The following is a 22442-nucleotide window of genomic DNA, read 5'->3' as shown; positions in this document are numbered from 1 at the left end:
TTTAAACACACACACACACACACACACACACACTGATTGCTTTAAACGTTTGCTGATTTTCATTTTAGCTTTAGAACACCATGCATCACAATAACTATAAAACCATTTTCTACATATCTTCCATCTCATTATTCCTAGCAAGTCTGTGAAATGCATCCAGTTAGTATTAGGAGAGTATAGCTGCATTTTTGTTGTCACCCCCTGTAGGCTTCAGTCTCATTGGGTTGTCATTGCTGTGGGACAAACAACCCTCTCCCCCACCCCTCATCTGCCTCCCTTAACGTGAATCCACAGCTAAACTGCTGGATTGGTGTGACCTGTCCTGTCAGCATGGTGTTCGCTGTGTTGTCTTGCTCTGCTAATGCGAAGAGGCTGGACACAGTTTGGCTCCTTTGTTTTCTAGAGGTTTACCTTCTCTAAATGTTGCCCAATGTCATTTTAGTGTTGTATACCGTGTCAGATCCTGATAGAACTCGTGTTGTTTGGCTCATAGGCATGCTTCAGCCTGAGGTGTGCTGGACTTGTTATTGTGCCTTTCCTTATTAGGTGCTAGTAATTTTTAATGTAAATGAGTAATGGAGTTAATGTGTACGGGAAAGTGTTGGCACCCTGTCATACACAATTTCACTCTGTAATAGTAAGCTTTGGTTTGTCATTTAGTGTTATTGGATAAGTATTACTGTGACAGCTGCTATTCATCTACATAAAAATCCAGTGGCATCAGCCAGCTGCAATAATACCTCACTCAGAGTCACATCCTCACCATGGAGGCAAACCTAATAAAATTAATAATAACAATATTTTAAAAATAAATTGAATTGACATGGATGTGATTTTTCTGTTTTAAACTGATTTCAGCATTTTCCAAACTGAGGAATATGTCACTGAAAACTGAAACTGCAACATGGCAACACAACCATGTTCCCAACTTTATAATAAGAATTATTTATATAGCTGCTGTCAACAGGAGATAAGCTTTAAGGTCTCCCTCTGTTTTCCTCCAAAATAAAAATTCTGTGCAAAGAAATTAAAACAGCCATACATATTAGTATTTTAATTTTACTGATGTTCTGTAAATTATATATTTTTTTTATTATTATTAATACAAAAAACTTATGTTTTATTGTGTAACACAATAGTATGAATAAGTATTTAAATAAAGAGAGTGTGCAGCCAGATGAATATATTATAAATTAACAAAATGTGTGAAAATCGCACAAAAAAGCTTTTCAATTCTGTCTGTAATCTGTGCCAGTGCTTTAAACAAATGCCCCAAAGAACACCTCAGCACCCCCTTTTAAAAACATTGTTTCCAGCACCCCCCAATGATCTCAGAACATTGTAATCTGTTTATTGCAGGAAGAAAACACATTTCTCACTTTATATGAAAAAACATTTTTAAAATAATCTGGTTTCTTATTAATCCAGCTGAGAAAGATAGGTTACAATTGGTAGCTATGTTGACTTCAAGCAATAGTGGTTGCTAGAAGGTCTCTTGTTTGCGTTTGCTAGAATTTTAATTTTGTTAATCTGTAATGACAAAAACTATTGTTGAGATGTACCATTGCCTCCAAGCAAGGGAAGCAATTTCACCCAAATAGCAGTTATCTTTACTACCAATTTTGTGGTTGACCACACATAGACACACATGAGCACACCCTTTTGATTATTTTGGAAAGGGTTTACATGCCTAATATCAAAGAGCATCGGGGGAGGGGAGGGCCTCTGACCGCTTCCAGTCTTGATCCAATTTACCCCAAAATTTCAACTAATCACTTGACAAACCAGAGTGCTTGTATCTCCAAGGAATTTCTCTAAGGAAATAAGTTGCAAATGGCAGATAACGTGTTTCTGCTTTTCCATAAAAGTGTAATGTTGGATGAGCCACTTCTTTTGCATCATTTCTTGTGTAAATCCCTCTGAATTTTCCAAAAGATTTTCCTTAATTAATATTTTACACTTTAAATAAACAGTTAATTTGATAGGATGGACAAAGCCTTTCAGTCATTCACAACGACAGTATTCTGGGCAGGAGTTGTTAGAAAATCAATGCAATATCTACATAATATATTCACCACTATTCATTAATGGGCTGCATCACTAGGTATTTAAATCACTAGAATGACTGGAATGGTACATGCTTAGAAGAAAAGGTTCTATATAGAACCTAACAATGGTTCCCATCATGGGATCATTTTATGGATTTGATTTTTTTTATTATGTTTTAATTAAACAACTCAAATAGCCAAAGTAAATGGGTACTTGGGTATATTCCACCATCACCACCATTGGTGACACTGGCAGTGAGTATCCAAGCATGGTTTGAGAAAGTACTTTTTTGTGAAGCTGTGTATTTAAGATGAGTCTCAAGATGTGCAGTATGAGCTGAAACTTAGGTCTGCCACACCCCAACGCCATCTCTACACAGGATGCATCAAAGCGCACTTTTTATATGGTTTGTCAACTTGCTGGTAGCACAAGCCAGTGGAGCGTGGGAAAGAGAATGTTGCATCCGTTTTTGTAGCGCTCGCACTCAGATACTGAATGACTAAATATAATCAGGATCTGTGTGCTTTGTCACGACTTTCACACCCGATGTAGTAGTGTAGTTAGTGTAAGCCGCAAGTTAACACCAATACTACCACTTCTAAACTATCATCTCCATAGCTTTAGTACAGCTGCTCGATTCCCTTGAAAACAACAGCAAACATTTAGAAATGATAAAGCAAAGTATGCTTTTTCTTGTTTAGAAAAATGTATATGAATGCTTTTTGTTTGCTGATTGGCTATGGTTGGTTTGAATGCCAAATTTCAAGATTCAACTAAAAATAAAGGCTTATTTATATCCGCTTGTCTGTTGTTTTCCTTGGGAACTAATAATGCTATTTCAAGTCCAATCAAATATATATACATATATATATATATTTTATCATTTATATACTATTGTGGGCTGTAATATTTGGGATAAAATACATGCTTTTAAAGTAGGCCTAGGTTTTATATCACAAATAAAATAAAGCCTATAATATATACCACCATTTGCTGTTGGCATTAATTGTGCTTGTGATGAAGCGGTAGTGAAGTGTTCTTGGAGCAACTGATAACTATGATGCTCCGACTTTCAAAAAAATCTACTGCTCGCTCCAGTCAAAAATCATGCCACTCCACTCACTCTGCAAGGAACGGAAGAACAAACTTAAATCTCTTCTGTAAAAATGCCCCTATTTTTTTTTAAATTTGGGCAACAACATCTCCAAATATGTAACAATGAAGATCACCAACATGCTTAAAAACTCATTTTCAAATAATTTGTTTTAAAAATGTATTTCACTGTCATTTCACTTTTGTTTTCAGCAATTTAACGGATCCTTGAATTAAAGTAATTTCTTTTAAAAGGTAATGCTTATTTGCCACTGCTTAGCCTATTATTATCACTAATGCTGCTATTTTTATATATATTTCAAAAGAACAGTACTAAAATATATACATTTGTAACATTATGCATTTGATCAATTTAATGATGAATAAATCAGTTTTATCAACCCCAATTTTTTAACGCTAGTCCATATCTGTTATTGTATGAACATTCACATTCTTTACAGGTATCTGTCAAAACTGGGCCTTTCTTCTAGTAACACACACAAAGCATTATTTCACCCTCCCCCACTTCTGCTCTCTAACTATAATGAATGTAACATGAAAGTGCTTCCAAAAATCTCCCATGGAGCCAGTGCAGAGAGGCATGTGAGGGCAGAGATTATCAATTTATCAGGGATCAGATAGCCACCAGATTATTCTCTGGATGGATGGTGCCCATCACAAACACTGAATATAATTCCAGTCAGGCAGAACATGATCTCTAGACTAAGCAAGTAGGAGAGCGGACAGTTTGCCAGTGACAGTGTTAGAGTGTAACTACCTGAAGCTCTATCTGTCCGTCCATCCTTCCATTGGACTAGCTGTTAACCTCATCACTATTGTTTGCTCATTCAATAACCCTCCGTTTGGTCAAAAATGAGTCTGTAATTGAATTTTAAATGATTACCATATGGTTATATACTTAAAAGAAAAATGGCTCTTTAAATAACTTTACTTTAGCTAGCTACTTAAAATTATTATGAGTAGCTTCGAGCTTGGCATGCTACAGTTTCAAAGCAGCTGCCAAATTTAGAAGACTGTCCTATTTTTCCCAGAGCCACCCTGTGGAGTCTGGGTTTATCGAAATACAAAAAATCCTGTTTTTAGAGCTAAACAGGTGTGAAAGCTCCCTTCTGCGTTTGTCCTCTGGGAGCTCCTCAGCAGGAGAGATCTACTGGATGCTATCAGTCAAAATCAGTGTTGCCAGATTGGAAATGTCCCAGTATCGTACCAGAAGTTCAAAATTAACGTATTTGGAAGAAAATTATCGTACACGAGTCAAGAGTTATTTATCTATTGTAAACCAACAACATTTTGACATGACCTGCAAATTACCACAATAGATAACTAGGCGTATGGTTGGACAGAAGTAGTGCGACAAAATACTATCCCATTATTTTCAGTGATTGTCTGCTTCGCGGCGCATATAGACATATTAAAATGATTTTTAACACTTGCTTTGTCGAGTCCAGTGAAGAAGGAATTTAGCTGTTGCTGCATGGTGCAGTTAACTCCACATCTAAATTGCTGTCATCGGTATCCTACATAGTGCTCATTGGCTTTAAAGCAGGGCACTCTCCTGCATTCTTAACACACCCTCAGGTGCACACGAACTCATTTAGAGTGTCTGTAATAAGCTGATTTTGTGTATGAGTAAAGAAGCCATATGACTGCAACTACCATCATTTAAATTTTCATAAAATTTTGAAATTATCGTACATTACGGGATTTTTTAATTATTATTGATCGTACATCGTACAGATGTAAAAATTATCATACAAATATGATAATTATCACACGTCTGGCATCACTGGTCAAAATCAAAATGTTACATATCTGATTATGTGACAGAAATGCCCTTTCCCTTTTTACCCAGCACAGACATGGCAATTGTTAGATGCAACACTTAACTTGTGCCAATGAGAAGTTTACGTTGACAGTGAAGGTTTTCTGTGCTTTTGTGCATCTGTGTTTTTCTTTCAGATCTAGGTCCAAACCAGTTATCTAGGTTATTATTATGTAACAAGTACTAATACACAAGGTGATTCTCAACATGCTTTCAGTCTTTAGCCCTTTTGTCTTTTTTTGAATGGTGAAAGAACTGAGACTTTGTTGTTTAGTAAAGATAAGTCCATAAACAGCTGTTATTCAGATTTAAACAATGAGTAATTGCATAAAGTCTTCACTCCTCTGTGTATTTTTTTTTTATACACCACTAACTGAAATGACCAGAGTCCCCTGAGATCCTCTGTCTCACTCTCCATATTTCATGTAAGATTCTCATTTCCTTTTCAGTCAGATATATCTAATACACTGACTGCATAAATCACTCGCTTTCTAGAACACTGAATTTTCATTTGCCTGATGTTCGAGGTATGGCTGATGCACATTGTCTCCAACAGTCACTATATTAAGGTCTACGTGATTTCTGTTTCTCTGCAACCCAACCTCTGATCTTTGCCCTTAGCTGCACTTCCAACAGCATTCAACTAGTATCATAGAATGCCAGCCACGGACTGAAGATCTGAAAAGACTGCTGATGAGATTTATGAGATACATTGAGAACAAAGAGAACGATGAGTTCAGGTATACCTGCTGAATAAATATTGTAGCTATTTTATCAAAACCTTCAGAGCGTGATTCCTGACATGAAGGCATCTATGAATACATTTCCAAAAGGTAGGCAAGTATTCAAATGCTGCCTCCTAAGATACGCTATTTTGGTTAAATCCAGGCAGCACTGCATGTATTATTTACTGAGAATGTAGTCAGAAAATTGTGAATAAAAATAATGATTAGAAAACTATTGTACTAGAATTTACCATATTGTGCTCATTTGTGATTTGCAGCGCAGTTCCCCTCTGGTGATGGAGGATGGTCTCATCTAGACAAACTTGCATTACATTTTACACACACATACACTTAATATTCTGTTGCCATCACTAACAATGGCCTCATGATCTGTAGCACAAAAGATGGACTGAGGATACACAGTGCATCAATACTTGGATCGATGCAACCACAGATGTAGAGCTCTGCTAAGATCTGCACCTTTCATCTCCTCTTCATATGTGTGGTAATGTAATATCCTTTATGTGCACACACCAGCGCACACATAACAGACAGATATAATTTCAGCAAAAACATATCCCCATAAATTTCAGGCTGCTAAATCCAGTCTATGTCTACTATGGGAAAAAGTCGTACACTTGGACAAAAATGAATTTAATTTAATAAAAAAAATTGCATCTAATGTATGGTATAATGACTTTCGGGATTTTTTAGGGTTTTTTCTTTTATTCATTTTAATTTACTCACCCTCTGGCCATCCATGGGAGCTGTCGAAACGAGAGTCCAAACAGCTAATAAAAACATCACAATAATAACTGTTTGAGCTCTCATTTTGACCCATTCACTGCAGAGGATCCATTGGTGTGCATGTAATTCTAAATTTCTCTAAATCTGTCAAAAACAACAAAATCACCTATATTTTCAGCAAATTAACATTTTTGGGTAAGCTGTTCCTTAAAAAATAATTATTTATTAAAAATGGTCCGCAAAATCCATCCCCTTTAGCTACTTGTTAATAATATAATGAAAAACTGGATCAGGGACCAATGTAAAACTCTATTTAATATAATAAAAAATATAAAAATATAAAAAATATGGGTTGCACTGTATTTTACAGTATGTGTACTAACATGTACTTATAGTGTACTTACAGTGTATTTATCTAAGAAAGTTCTGGTAACACAAGGTAACTACATGGGGTAGGTTAGGTTTAGGGGTAGGTTCAGGGTGAGTACCTAGTTATTACATAGTTATTGTAATTACTATAAGAAGTACATAGTATGTACATGAGGAACAGGACTGTAAAATAAAGTGCTACCAAAATATGTTCCTCCACCAGCTGAAATAACTTGAAATGACAAAGTTATAATGATTTGTGTTTGTCAGGTCTTTCTAATAAAGGACCTTGTGGGTGTTTATTAACAAATCTTAATAAAAATATGCAGATGTCTGATTGCTATTTAAATATAACCACAGCAAAAGTAACAAAAATATGTTGGGCTTGACTGTATATCAGGACAGCCACAGTGGCTCAGTCTCTAATCTGCTCAGGCTGGTGTAGATATATACACAATTCACCATTCACTGTATGTGGATTTGGCTTCAGCTGCTAGCATTGCATCACTGTGGAACGAGATTTCAAAACTTGTCCCTGAAATTGCTCAGTGGTTTTCAAACCTACAGCATGTTCCAAAGCCAAGAATAGCTTTTATAAAATTAACACACATCTGTACTTTTAGTTTTCCAAACATTCTTACAAGATACACTTCACCCAGGTTAGTCTTTGTATTGTCAGGCCAAGTGGAAACATGAAGCAAGTTAAGTGGACAGGAAAGAGCTCTCCTGCAAGCCCAGAGAGATATTTTTATTGATGTAGTAGATGCAGCTTTACTAAGCATGAGCTGAGAAAAACAGGAACTCGCACTCCACTGTATGTGACAGCAGTGACACTGATGTCTGACAGAGGTTCGTGCTTCACGCATCAACTGTCACACTGGCAGCTTAAATGTCACAGTTATAGCTTATTTTCACCACCATATGCAAACCGTGACCAGCACGTGTGGCTTCATGAGGAATCATACAGAGAGTTTTATATACAGTATGTTTATTTATTTATTTTATTTTTATTTTTTACCAAACTAGTACACTACCACTCAAATTTTTGGAATAAGATCTTTTTATAGACGTAAATACATTGATACAGCAATAATGAAGCCTTAAATTAATCAAAAGTTCAAATAAACGTTGTTCTCTTTACCTTTCTATTCATCTAATAATCATTAAAAAAAAAAACATTGATAAAGCATGGATGATTTTGAAGGATTGTGTGACACTGAAGACTTTCAAAAATTCAGCTGTGAAAATTCAGGAATAAATTAAGTTTTTAAGTATATTAAAATAGAAAACAGTTAAGTAACAATTATTATTATTATTATTATTATTATTATTATTATTATTATTATTATTATTATTATTATTATTATTATCAGTAAATACAGCTTTGGTGAAATAGGATAGGATAGATACTTTATTAATCCCCACAGCGAAACTGGTTTGCATGAACAGCCAAAACATAAACCATAGAGATGGTAAGATACTATTCAAAAACTTATTCAAACTTTGGAAAAATAGCACACTTTAATAGGCTTCAATATAAGTTTTTAATAATTTCATGTCAAAATTTGCTCTTTTTGTTTCAACCTAGCATTTACTTAGATCTTACTCTGTGACATTTTCCTCATACAGAAAACCTTTATGAAAACTTGAACATTTTTAAGCTGCTTAAAGAGGCCTCCCTCTGTTCTGTGTCTTTCTCTGGACTTCAAAAACTCTGATGAAAGTATTCAAGAGAAACGGCGCTGGCAGAATAACTCAAAGCGCAATCAATGCTTTGTGACAAAATCTTATCAATAATTCAACAGGAGCTACCTAATCTGCCTTTTACAATACACAAAACTGGCACAAGAGGCAGAGGAGTGAAACAGGCTCAAAGAAAAAAACTAAAATACCCCTTGAAGGCAAAGAAAATAAAGCATTAGAGCTTTTAGGACCCAAGTGGTTTGTTAAGGAACGAGAGCCAGAGGGTAAGACCGGCCAATTGGTCTTAATGCACATGGTGAAAGGTACACTGGCAGAAAACAGAAACTATGAGGAGCTCTTCCCACTGGGGGTGAGCCGTTCTCATCTACTAGAACATTCCGCTCCAGTGAGTGGTCCAGCAGATGAAAATGAAAGTGAGAGCAGCGCAAAATGTGAACAAACATCTGGCTTTGCATTGTGCATGTTTGTGTGCATTTTGCATTATCTTCAGTTATCAAGAGATGCTCTTGTTAACATTTTATATGTCAGAAATTTTAATTTTGTGTGTGTGCATTATACACTGACTGGCCACTTTATTAAGTACACCTTGCTAGTAAAAGGTTGGACCCCCTTTTGCCTTCAGAATGGTCTTAATTCTTCGTGTTATAGATTCAACAAGGTCATCAGAGATTTTGGTCCATATTGACATGATAGCATCATGCAGCTGCTGCAGATTTGTCGGCTGCACATCCATGATGAGAATCTCCCCTTCCACCACATCCCAAAGCTGCTGCATTGGATTGAGATCTGGTTACTGTGGAAGTAAAGTGAGACTTTGTTGTTGTTGAGTAAAGCCATCAGAAGATTGGTACGCTCTAGACATAAAGGGATTGACATGGTCAGCAACAATACTCAGGTAGGCTGTGGCATTTAAACAATGCTCAATTGGTACTAAGGGGCCCAAAGTATGACGATAAAATATCCTCACACCATTACACTACCACCACCAGCCTAAATTGTCAAAACTAGGCAGGATGCTTTCATGTTCTTTTAAACCAAATTCTGACCCTATCATCTGAATGCCGCAGCAGAAATCAAGACTCATCAGACCAGGCAAAGTTTTTCCAATCTTCTATTGTCCAATTTTGGTGAGCCTGTGCGAACTGTAGCCTCTTTTTCCTGTTCTTAGCTGACAGAAGTGGCCCCCGGTGTGGTCTTCTGCTGCTGTAGACCATCTGCTTCAGGGTTCGACTTGTTTTGCATTCAGAGATGGTATTCTGCATACCTTGGTTGTAACGAGTGGTTATTTGAGTTACTGTTGCCTTTCTATCATCTCTAACCAGTCTACCCATCCTCATCTGACCTCTGACATCAACAAGGCATTTTCATCCACACAACTGCCGCTCACTGGATATTTTATCTTTTTCGGACCATTCTCTGTCGTGCTTGAAAAACCCAGTAGATCAGCATTTTTTGTAATACTCAGACCAGCACGTCTGGCACAACAACCATTCCACGTTCAAAGTCATTTAAATCCCCTCTCTTCCCCATTCTGATGCTCGGTTTGAACTTTAGCAAGTTGTCATCACCACATCTAGATGCACGAGTTGCTGCCATGTGATTGGCTGATTAGCAATCAATTGAACAGGTGTATCTAATAAAGTGGCCAGTGAGTGTGTAAACCGTATTGTACCAAATATAAGACAATGTTTTTCTCTTGGAAATACATTTGAAAAAACATGTTCGTCTTATATTCAGAGTCTAGACTTTGACATTTTAAATATTACACCCACAAGAATAGGTGGCACCAAAAACGCATAAAACAGGTGTGCCATGAAATACGTCATAAAATGTGTGCTGTAAAGATAGAGAAAGAAAAAGAATTGCTTTCAGCGGCATGAGCCGTGTCTGTCATTAGCCCGATGGGACCAAACTTTCTCTGTAAGTTAAAACATAAGACAGTACTCAGATTTGAAGACTACAATAAGACTTCACTTCTACTGTTAATAAAATGTTGGTAGGCTACTATGAGATGGATGGACTAAATGTTATATAATTCAAATGGCCTACCTGTTATTTTTATGGTATATCAAAAATGTATATTTTTAAATGTAATTATTGTTGGCACATTCTACCAGTAGGCTATTTACCATACTTTCAAAACAAAAATTAAAATAGGAAAAATATGCAATATGAAAATAATTTAAGAAAAAATGTGTTTTACAGAGAGAGAGAGAGAGAGAGAGAGAGAGAGAGAGAGAGAGAGAGACATTTGGTTCCAAAAGCCTTTTTCCAAAAGGTTCATCTGAACAAAGGGGGGTCGTCTTATAACCAGGGTCATCTTATATTCAATACGGGTCAATACGGTATATATTGTTCAGATGCAAAACCCTCTAAATGCCACCTGAAATTTTCCTCTAACATTAGACATTTTCTCAGGCTCCTATGTTTATGTTCAGTTATTTCACTCTAAAGTGAAAAAAAAAACTATTTATTGCCATTAGAGTGAAATTACTGAACCTACACATGGGAGCCTGAGAATAATGCTTATAATAATGTTTTAGAATACATTTTCAAAGTTAATAAACTTAATAAAGCAACTCAGGCTCATTGGAAAAAACATGCCTCGATCAACATTTTCCAAAGAAAAGTCATTTGACTTCTCATTTAGAAACATGCAAGAAACAACATGATATACAGTATTTTTTGCAAAAAACATCACCACATGCATGTATTTTTTCCTGAGACTGGGTTGCAACAAAACATTGTAATTTCCATCCATTTAATATTATAGGTAATTCAAATACGTATTTAGACTCATCACACTTTAAAATAATGATTTACATCTGGATATTTTTGGTGGGTGAAGTGTGAGACTCAGCAACAGCATGTCTTTCTCTTGGAGCAGATGACAGAGTGACGCATAGTGACCTACACTGTCTTTGGTCCAGTGCTGATATTAGTCTGTCCTTGTCTAGTCAAGTTATTTGAGTTGGCAGAACTGCTGCCACAAAATGTCCCTAATAAAAACAACAGAGCTGACAAAACAATCTCTGTACTTTTAAATTCTTTATGCATGCAGGATTTCCTCACTCTGAATGAATACTTATTATAGAATCAAAGATTACCACAGCTTTTTATTATTATTATTATTATACATAGCTGTATATAATTAAATCCAATGATTATTATTAGATACTGTAATAAATAATGAATAATGTTTGAAACCAACATTTGCATAAAGAACAATAATTGAACTTTTACTCATAACCTTATAGTTACTGAAATATAGCTCTTGTGACATCTTACCCATATGACAGCTAACCCCCGTTGCCCTTATTTGGGTTCCTAAAGCTATTGAGAAATCAGATTAGTCATCCTTGAAGCCACCAACAAGTTAAAAACTGTGACAATATTCAATGTCCAACAAAACAAGGTATGACAGAAAGACTCTGGGGCACTAAACAGGCCATTTTGATCCTTTATGTTCTTAAAGAAAACAACACATTCAAATCCATGTCAGCCCAGAGGCACGTAATGACTAGCTAGTATGGAGCAGATGCATGTAAACCTGTGCTGAGTGGTGTAGGGTATGACCACAATGCCTTACAGTCCCGTATTCCATTATCCTTTCTGAGAATAAACTGACAGCTGAGATATCTGTCTGTACTCATTCTCACTATGTGACTGCCTAAACGCGTGAGCGCTGGGGCCGTTTGTTTGATGGTGGTTGAGTGTATATGCTTTGTGGCTTTGGGAGTATAAAAATTAATGTCATTTTTCTTTTCTTTTCTTTTCTTTCTTTTCTTTGTGTGTGTGTTTTTTTTATGTGTATGTGTGTGTGTGGGGGGGGGGCGATTGGTCATAAAAATTCTCAATGTGTAAAATATGTTCTCCATGTGTAAACTTGCAGCCTTACACTTACTGTGACTGAATTATCTCTATGGTTGTTTTGCCTTAGGTTGTTATTATAGTATAACTACTAATATAATTAAAAATGGAATAAAAATAAATATGTTATAGACATACTACTACTACTACTACCAATGATAATAAATAACCAAAATGACTGAAACTTTAACTGAATAAAAACAGAAAACATGAAAAATAAATGGTAGGTTGTTCCATATGTAACTAAAAATAAGGAATTAAATTACTTCATATATTTTTTTCTACATGAAAAAAGAAAATCTTTAAAGGAACAAGTAGTAGAATATAGTCCTGATTCCTACTGTATATATGATTTATTATATATTCAATAACAAAACCTTGTACTGTACCTTGGGTTTTAAAATTAAAATGGTCAGATTAATATTCAGGAAACAGTGAAAATTATATTACAGTATGTAAATGTGGTGGACCAATGTAAATAACAATATTAATTATGGCCCACAGTTTGCTTAATCGAGCAAATTTTGATACTTGTACTGTATTATTTCATAGAAAACAAGCTTTTTAGTCTATCGACATCCTACAACTGCTGTTGACTGATAAAGAACCAAAACATCCCTCATTAAATTATCAGCATTTTGAAAGAGTATCTTAATTAATTATTTTGTGCTAAGAGGATTTATGGTACACGAAAGTCTGTGCATAATACATTGTATATAATGGTGGGTATTTTTATGCAAGCATTTCGATTCAAGCAGATCAAAGAATGTAAATCATCAAAGAAAATTACAAATGTGCTTGGCCAGGACGCAAATCACTATTAACACATTAATGAGACTGAAGATTCTATCAGCGATGAAAATCAGAGAGAGTCGAGGAGACATTTCCACAGTCTACAGAGCTTGCAGATAAAATATTTGCACCACGATATAAGCGCATTGAGAGGAATCTCAGATGACTACCCCTAAACACCTTGTTTGCTGACACTGCACCTGTTGCATGGTATCAATAAGAGATACTCCTTTTCAACCTCCTCTGCTAAACTATTCTCTGTCCATAAAGACTTTGCCATCTCTGAATATCAATCTTATTGGTGAGAAGCTCTTATAAAAAGTTATTTACAACATAACACATTCTAAGTTAGATCTGAAGGTTTAATGTTTTTCTGTACACTGTAATTCATTCTGAATTGTGGAATGAGCCATATCCTGCTTTTATTTGAAAACGATATCCTAAGTAATGGCTTTAGGTAAAAAACTCTCCCTCAAGGAACAGTGAATGGCAACCAATACAAAGGCGACACAGACAGTGCCAACTTATCAATAATGCAAGGCGTTAGGCTTGCTTGGGCCCAAGGATCGTCAACAAATGAAACATTAAAAATTCATAGCATCATCAGCTAAAAGAATTGTGAGGATTCAGTGCAGTTCAAAGGGACCCAGAACTCTCATCTGCGCCAGTTTCATAGTTCAGAGCTACTTGTAACTCTGGGCTGAAGAGTGCTGGAAAAAAAAAGAGTATAGCAGAGTCAAAATAATCACCCAAACTAAGAGATTTGTGACTGTGCTTGAATGAATGTCAGTCAGGATTCATATGAAGGTAAAGTTTCACTGGGATGTACTATCAAGAGTCCAAAAAAAAAAAAAATAACATACTCGTTAAATCATACTGAAAGATCTATTTGCTCCTTGCAAACCATTTATTTCTATATGAAGAAGGAGATAATTACTGATCAAGCACCTATGAAATTTTCTTAACTTTGCAGCATTTTCTATTTTGTTTTCCATTTCCATTAGTATGTTCACATTTCTGACATTATAGGGGAAAAAGCATCATGTACATTAATCCAAAACAGCATAAATCAGAATCACAAAAATGACGAAAAGTCAATTTTATTTCAGAAATTATTGCTTTTCATAATTATTCCTAAGCTTTAAATGAACTTGGCAAGATATCACCTGTTACACTGAGAAAAAGCTGCTTAAAAACTTTACCTGCCATCAGTAACTAAAATAAACAGTGGTGACACAATAACTATTAATTATAACATAGCCTTCTGTAGTCATAAATTAACATGAAGTAAAATATTCACAAGCAAAATAATATAATCTGAATCTCAAATGAGTCTGTGTAGCATAGGCTTTCGATACTTTCAACCTCCACAGCTCGTGACGATCAGCTAAAAAAAATCCCGACACAAAACTGTAAATAAAAAAACTCTCCGTTCATTACTCTTTCCTACGCCAGGAAACATATTTACTCTTACCTCGACAAAATTCCTATTTGCCATGCAACGAATCCCCAGACAGCCACAGAACGCAGCCTTTTCCGAGTCATCTCAAGGCTTGATTGGCATAGACATACAGTCCTCCGTGAATGCCTATGCTCTCTTCAGCACCTCTGGCTTCTTGACTTCAGGACCCTGGACAGCGTTCCAGCTGTTCTTCCTTCACCCCTGTGCACTGCAGGTTTGTTACGCACGGCAATCGCAAAATAATTCCTCATAATCTTATGAAGCTAAACGGCAAACATAAAACTCTTCCCTCGTAGCGACACTGGACGAGATGAAGTGCTTTTGAAAGCGTGCGGCAGCTGAAGAGATTCTTGACTTATTCAGACATCTCTGAAGAGACCGCCCCACACAGCGCGCCTGACTGACAGTGCGCCTCTCTCTCACTGTGCAACGCTTACTTACTATTACAGAGAACTGATTTTGAATACTTCCCCTTTCACAGCTGCTTACTCACGTGATTAATACTATGTTACGGGATTATTAAAGCTGCTATATATAGCTACATAAGCATACATTTTTTTGTGTGTGGGGGGGGGGGTGCAAAATCATTTTTTTTAAACACTTGTAACTGTATTAAAAAATAAGTAATTATATAAAAAGAAATTGCATAGTAATCAGTGTTTAATAAATAATAACCCATTTCAGTTTTGATTATGGCTAATATTCAGTGTATCATGACATGGAGTTATATTTAATATTTGTGGGTAACAATACACTCATTGCAGTCTAACTGTATCAGTAAGCAATGACGAAACTAAGCGCAATGTAACTTGTGAGTCATACATGATGGCACATGCTCGAACACATGCTGATTCCCTTGGTGCTGGAACGTGCCCGTTCCAATCTGGCAGAGGGGCCCTATGTTGTATTTAGGTATATAGGCCTAACGCAGCAAGCTATTGCCTGTTTGTGATTTACCCATGAAATCATTGTTGTATTACAGTGAGTGACAGTGTCTGGCATGGGCTGCCGTAGGCAGAGTCTATGGCACAGCTGAGACCGGGTGCATCTGCGCAGCGTGTGTGTGTGTGCATGTGTGTGCCCACTCCTATTTATTGTGCCACGTTGACCCTGTTCCCAGCTTTTTTTGCCATTGCTCTGGAATCAGGCGATAAGCTCAAATGCTCTCTGTTGCCAAAGTGTGGCATCAGGGAGCTTGGGTCTGCTTTTTTACTTTTCATTCATCCTCTTCTTTAAGAGTTACTTTTATAACAGACACCACAGACTAGGGCTAAATAATTATGTCCAGTCTTGCATATAATTGTCTCTTGATTCACTATAAATAACTTGTTGTCTGCCAACTTATTGGAAAAGCTTTATAGTAAAGTGTTCCCATTCTTTGTGGCCTAGTGGTTATAGAGTTTGACTCCTAACCCTAGGGTTGTAGGTTTGAATCTCGGCCCTGCAATACCATGACTTAGATACCCTTAAAGGGGGGGTGAAATGCTATTTCATGCATACTGAGTTTTTTACACTGTTAAAGAGTTGGATACCCATGCTAAACATGGACAAAGTTTCAAAAATTAAGTTGTACGTTTGAAGGAGTATTTTTGTTCCAAAAATACTCCTTCCGGTTTGTCACAAGTTTCAGAAAGTTTTTTTCGAGTATGGCTCTGTGTGACGTTAGATGGAGCAGAATTTCCTTATATGGGTCCTAAGGGCGCGTCTGTTGCGTCGCAAAATGTCACAAAAGGAGTGTGTTTTTGGTTGCCAGGGCAAGACAACCCTGCACAGATTACCAAAGAAAAAACAGCATTAAGGGACCAGTGGATGGAGTTTATTTTTACAGAGCATCAACGGAGTTGTGCAAGTGTTTGTTCCCTGCATTTCGAAGATGCTTGTTTTACAAACAAGGCCCAGTTTGACGACGGATTTGCGTATCGTTTATTTCTTAAGGATGATGCAATCCCAACGAAATGGGGTCACGATCGTGTGTTGGAACCACAGGCGGTGAGTAAAACTGCGTAAAATATCTCTGCCTCCTTGTTAGTGCGTCCCCCTCCCATCGGAGACCAGGGTTCGAGCCCCGCTCGGAGCGAGTCGTTGCTGCTGCTGCTCTCATTCAGTTTCAGCCTCGGGATCTGATTCTGGATCATAAATATACGCTGAATCTGACTGTTAGCCATGGTTTGTTTTGGATGATGTTGTTTCCCTCACGGTCACAGCTTCCAAACGCTCTCAACGCAAAAGCCTACTGGCGCTCCTGATTCTTTAGCTCCGCCCACACGTCACGCCTCCAGTCGGTCGTGTTTTTCCGGGAAAAATCGGTACAGACTATCTTTCTCTTATGAATATAATAAAACTAAAGACTTTTTGGAGTTTTGAAGGATGCAGTACTACTCTATAGGTACTCAAGATTAACAGGATATTGAGTGAAAACGAGCATTTCACCCCCCCTTTAAGCAAGGCACCGAACAACCAAAAATCCCCTGACGCTGCAGAATTAATGGCTGCCCACTGTTCATGGTTTGTGTGTGTGCACTTTGGATGGGTAAAATGCAGAGCATGAATTCTGAGTATGGGTCACCATACTTGGCGGAATGGCATGTCTCTTTATTAAATGGAATTGATTTGGAGAAATTTTGCATTATAGTACTCGCTCATCAATGGATCATATATACAGTATATACTGGAGTACTTATAGTTATAGGATTTGAACACATCATTTTTTTTTTTTTTTTGGTAGATTAGCTGTTGATTGATTGTTGCTGAAGAGTGAGCAGTCAGGCACTGTGTGGGTGGGAGAAGGGCAGATGGATGAGAAGAGCAATGATAATAGCTTAATGTGTACACTGTCAATTAGAAAGGCCACCCTGTTTAGCCCTTAGATAATTTCCCCTGCCCTCCTTGAAAGAACACTTCTGCAATTAAAAGAACTGTTAGAGTTAGAGCTCTTTTGTTGACTAATTATTATCAGATACTAAAGTAGCCTGCAGTATTTGCTTACCCGAGAAAAGGAAAAGTGTTATTTACAAATTTGCTTTGTAAAATATTCTACTTTGTGCACTTATTCTACTTTCTACTTATGTTTCAAAATGAAAATTATTTTTGTGTGTTTTCCAATGGGGCAAACAACATCCCACCATATTGTAAATTAATAAAATGTAAAAAGTTAATAAAATTACATAATTAAATAAATGCAGTTGAATGAAAATTTGAAATAGATGGGTTTTGGTTAAGGTTAAATAATGTGTGTCCTACTCAGTGTCATTTTAGGATCATTTATATACTAGTATAGTATTTATTAATATTTTGGTTTATGTTATTTTACTTCAGTTAAGTCTTATTTTGTTACAAGTAAAAAAAAAATGTTTATAAATGTGTGGATAAGGATATATTCACAATGAACAGGTTCACTTTGCTTCTCTGGCAATGAACCACCAATGAGCAGTGTGGCATATTGCAACACCCGCTCTGTACAGTAGGTGCTCATCACATTATAATGCAAATGCATTTATTTGTCAACCAAAGAGACGTGTGGCATTTACTGAATCAGTTCTATATGGAGAGATTATTGCACTGTATTGGCTGGCGAAAAGACGAATTGCTCAATTACGGGTGTTGTGGCGAGTCATTATAAATCTCGATCCAGCACACTGCATATTAAAGGCCCTTATTTGGAAGCCACAGACACTTTGGTGCGCAGTTTAGTCTCAAGAGACTGCCATTGCTAGAAAAATTCTCAAATTGCTTCTCATTATAAGAGCATCTATGAGTTAAAAAAATGATTTAGAACCAAATCAAAATACGTTTGTGAAATTATGTTGTAATTTTTTTTTTTTTTTAATGGGGTTATTTTAATTACCTTGAACTACTGGAAGCTCAAACCTGTAAGGTCCAATTCATGAACTCTTGTAGTTTTGAGCAAGAAGCTTAACCCTACATTGCACCAGGGGAACTGTCCACCATAATTTGTATACTATAAGTCACTTTGGCGCAATGCCTCAGCTAAAGTGCTTCTTACTAGTGCACAATACACCCATTTCATACAAATAATGAGTTCATAAATCTGCATAAATAAAGCAGCAACCTTTTTATTTTGGGTATGTCATCTGTCTCCATACCGAAAATGGGGGATAATAGAGAAGGGGCTAAATCAAATTAAATATACGATGAAAGTGGGACACCATTTCTGTCCACCTGCAATGTCTCACATCTTCCCCCTGTATCCACATTACAAATGCACTTTGCTCATGTGAAATACACAATCTTAGTCATGACCAAGGCAGACCACATCATATTAAACACTTTGCCTGAATGCTAAATGAAGTATCTTCTCAGAGCTAATGGTTTAGTTACTTCCAGCCAATGAGCTGCATGGCACTTATTAAATGGGTCACACCAGCAATTAAAAGTTCCAATCTGTCTAGTGGATCCATCAGAAAGGGACTTTAGCCATGACTGCAGTAATAGTTCTGAGCAGATGATTAGAAATACACTCTGCTGTGGCACATTTAGATGTTAACAAAGCCTTAGTAATCAGTGTTGAAGACAGCTGGATTCTGACTCAATCTTAAACCAATAATGCCTTCTCTTACTGGTAAAATGTAACATGTTCATGCCAACAGCTGTTAATCTTACATTTGTTTGGTCAAGAGGAATGTGGATAGGAAGGTAAGTACATTAAACGACATGCTACAAGCTTCAAAGCTTTGCTTTGAAATGTGACCTTATTAAAACCTTCTGCAAATAAAATTATGTAAAATTCCAAAATGTTTACTTTCACAACTGATATTTTTCACTTTCTTGAGAACTTTTGTGATTTTGTGCTTCCCTGTGTTTTATTATGGGGCCTAACGGCACATAGAACATTTCCTTCCAGTTGAGAAAGTCTTTACGCTTCATTCAGCTGCCTGAGCTCCATTGAGGTTTACGATGGTCACAGAATTCCTGAAAAACATATGTCCAGTCAATGCACTGACTCAAATTGGTGATGCTTGCTGAAACCATGAGGTTGTTCTAGCAGTGGAGATGTTGCACTAAAATGAGGGCAAATTAATGATGCAATGCCCAGAGAGCCGCATTAAATGACATGTTTAATTCAGCTGTCTTCCAATGGATGCTAATCCCTTTATTCTCTATTCATGTAAATCTTTCCCTGGACACCATGGCTTTTCTAACACCCGACACGGCCACAGTTTAATGAAGTACAGATAACAGTTGTATTTTGCATGATCACCAGGATGCATAAGGACCATGAAGACTCTTCTAATCATTTGCTAACTACAAGGAATTAGAGAAATGTCAATCAAGCAACATCTGTCTCTAAAATTCGGGGGTGGGGGGTGGTGGTTGTGCACGTCTAATAAACCATATGTTCAGTGGAATTTTCACAGAAACAAAAATGGTGCACGTCTAACAAACCATATGTTCAGTGGAATTTTCACAGCATGTACAAAATTATGTTTACCAAGTGCAAGTAATGTTATAATTCTTTAATAGTCTTAAAATTATTTAATACTAAAAAGTTTGTTATTTTAAAGCACTTGCTTTTTGTCCTCAGTTAGAATAGAGTTGGATTCCTTGGAGTGCAGAGTTGGCCAAACACTTGATTACACACATTATGACGTCACATAGATTATTTCTGTATCTGTTAAATTCTGTGAAGCGAGTGTGTGAGTATAGTTAGATACAGCATGGGATTGTGTGTGCTGTTATGTAATGCAGAAGGCTTGTACAATGACTTTTTGTTTGGGTAGATAGTAGCATAAAATATAAAAATGAATAAGCTAAAAAAAGAAAAAAAGCAATAATAATTTTTTCCCCAGTCATATCTTGTGTAATTATTGTGTAATTGTTCCTTTCTTACACTATATTATATTACAGGGATGAGTTCATTTCTGGCGCCTCATGCCAATTATGTCATCTGTTATGTCAATTAACCACATTCATAATTCACACTAATGATGATCTCTGAAGGGTATGGAAGCATGAAAGTGCTGACCTGTCAGCAGAACACAACTCAAACCCTATATTGAGAGGGACAAAATGATAAAAGAGTGTCAATGAGATTAGAATACAGACAATTCTTTGGTGTGTGGTTTTCACATTAATAGTGCACTTGTACAGTAGCCCTAATCTCACCTCCCATCTATGGCTAATGTAATATGATTTTTTTTTTTTCAACTGAAATAGGATGTGCAGGATTGCTCATGTAGGCTCTTCTCATGCAAACAGACATGCACTGCTGCACACATGTGATGTCCAGATTAGAAGACACATGAACAATCCACACACGCACGCACACACACACACACACACACATACACTCCTGCTCCTGCCCTGGCGAAAATAAATAAATAAATAAAAACCTTCTGTGTCATGATGATAAACCTTAAATGATAGGAGTGTTTAAATGAAAAACTAATGCCTCTTCTCTTGTATGCTTGTCTGTGGTTCATGAGAACACAATTTTTTTAGGTGTCCCCCTAATTCAAATTGCTTTAAAAAAAGAAAAAGCATTTTTTTAATCTAAAAACGCAAAAAAAGTTTCCTGTGAAGAGTATAGGTTTAGGAGCAGGGCTGGTGTAGGGAGATAGAAAATGTTGTTTATAAAAACTATTATACCAATGGAGAGTCCCGGTAAACCATAAAAACCTACATGTGAATTATTGAAGTCAGTTCGTGAAATTGCATGGTCAACTGCAGCAGCTCTTATTGGAAAATTTAAATTGAAAAAGCAATTTAAAGCGTAATTTTTTGAAAACCCATACCATTATTGTCTCAAAAACCTGTATTTGTAAAAATGGTGACGGTGTATGGGTATTATGCGTTCAGGCTATAGGTAGGTGTGCATGCATTAGTGTTTCTTTGCAAAGTCACATCGCCAATTACTGGCCTGGCATGCTATAAATAAAAATAAACATAAAAAACATATAAATAAAATAGATTTTTTTGCCATTTTTTCCCAGATCCATGTGAATGGATAGAAATTTGAAAACATTGTCATTACATAAAACTTTTTGAAAATGCAAAGCAGGAACTTGGAGCTAAACTTGAAGCTCATACAGACCAAGCATAATTGCTTTTTTTCAAACATCTTTTCAAAACATTCATTTACCAACTTCTCATCCAGGAAAATTGCCAGCTGTGATTAAATGGTATTTCTCATAATTCCCTGTTCACAGTTAATCTTTAAATTGTAATTTACCAGCACTTTTATTCAGAAAGAGTTGAATGTGTAAAAATCCCTACAATATAGGCTACTGTAGATATGATGAGTTTTTGAATACTTAACATGATCAAATTAGCGATTTTTGAGGAATTATTTAGTATGCACTGACAACATCTCAATATCTCAGTGTCTACAAAAACTGTCATGATTCTGCCCTCGTGTCCTTGATTTTTCCTAGTCTTGAGGCAGGATCATGACAGACCCATGTTTTGTGTACAAGCGCATGGCCTTGTCTTTGGGCCATGTGCTTGTGTTGTCTCGTTCCCTTGCCCCGCCCCCCTTGTTAACCTAGTCGTGTCTTGATTGTCCTATCTGTAACACCTGTCGTGTCTTGATTAGTACCCCTATTTAGATCTCCTAGTGTGCTCTGTCTTGCGTCGGTTCATTGTGTTACTTATGTGTTTCTCAGATGTGTTCTACTTATGTGATCGTGTGTGAGATTGTGCTGTACCCTCTGAAGTCCTTGTATTACCGTGAGTGTTTGTAGTTAGTGTCAAGAGTTTGTTGTCTTATCAATCCTGCCCTGTTAAGTTGTTTAGTTCCTGCCCTAGCTGTTGTTTTCCCCCTCGTGGGTTT

General features: G+C 36.6%; 1 protein-coding gene across 2 annotated transcripts in view; it reads right to left on the bottom strand.

The window, feature by feature from the left end:
* The window catches only part of LOC113095002 (glycine receptor subunit alpha-3-like), a 60768-nt gene extending 45716 nt beyond the window's left edge, over positions 1-15052 (bottom strand). For both annotated transcript variants that reach the window (XM_026260602.1, XM_026260600.1), the window contains exon 1: positions 14666-15052. In XM_026260602.1, coding sequence (XP_026116387.1) covers positions 14666-14736 — 71 coding nt within the window. In that variant the 5' untranslated portion in view covers positions 14737-15052. The remainder of the gene's footprint in view (positions 1-14665) is intronic.
* Positions 15053-22442: the final 7390 nt, after the last annotated feature.

This window comes from Carassius auratus, unplaced genomic scaffold (genome assembly GCF_003368295.1).
Source record: "Carassius auratus strain Wakin unplaced genomic scaffold, ASM336829v1 scaf_tig00215565, whole genome shotgun sequence".
Taxonomy (NCBI): Eukaryota; Metazoa; Chordata; class Actinopteri; order Cypriniformes; family Cyprinidae; genus Carassius; species Carassius auratus.
The sequence above is the reverse complement of the archived record's forward strand: the minus strand, read 5'-3'. Positions and strand labels throughout refer to the sequence as shown.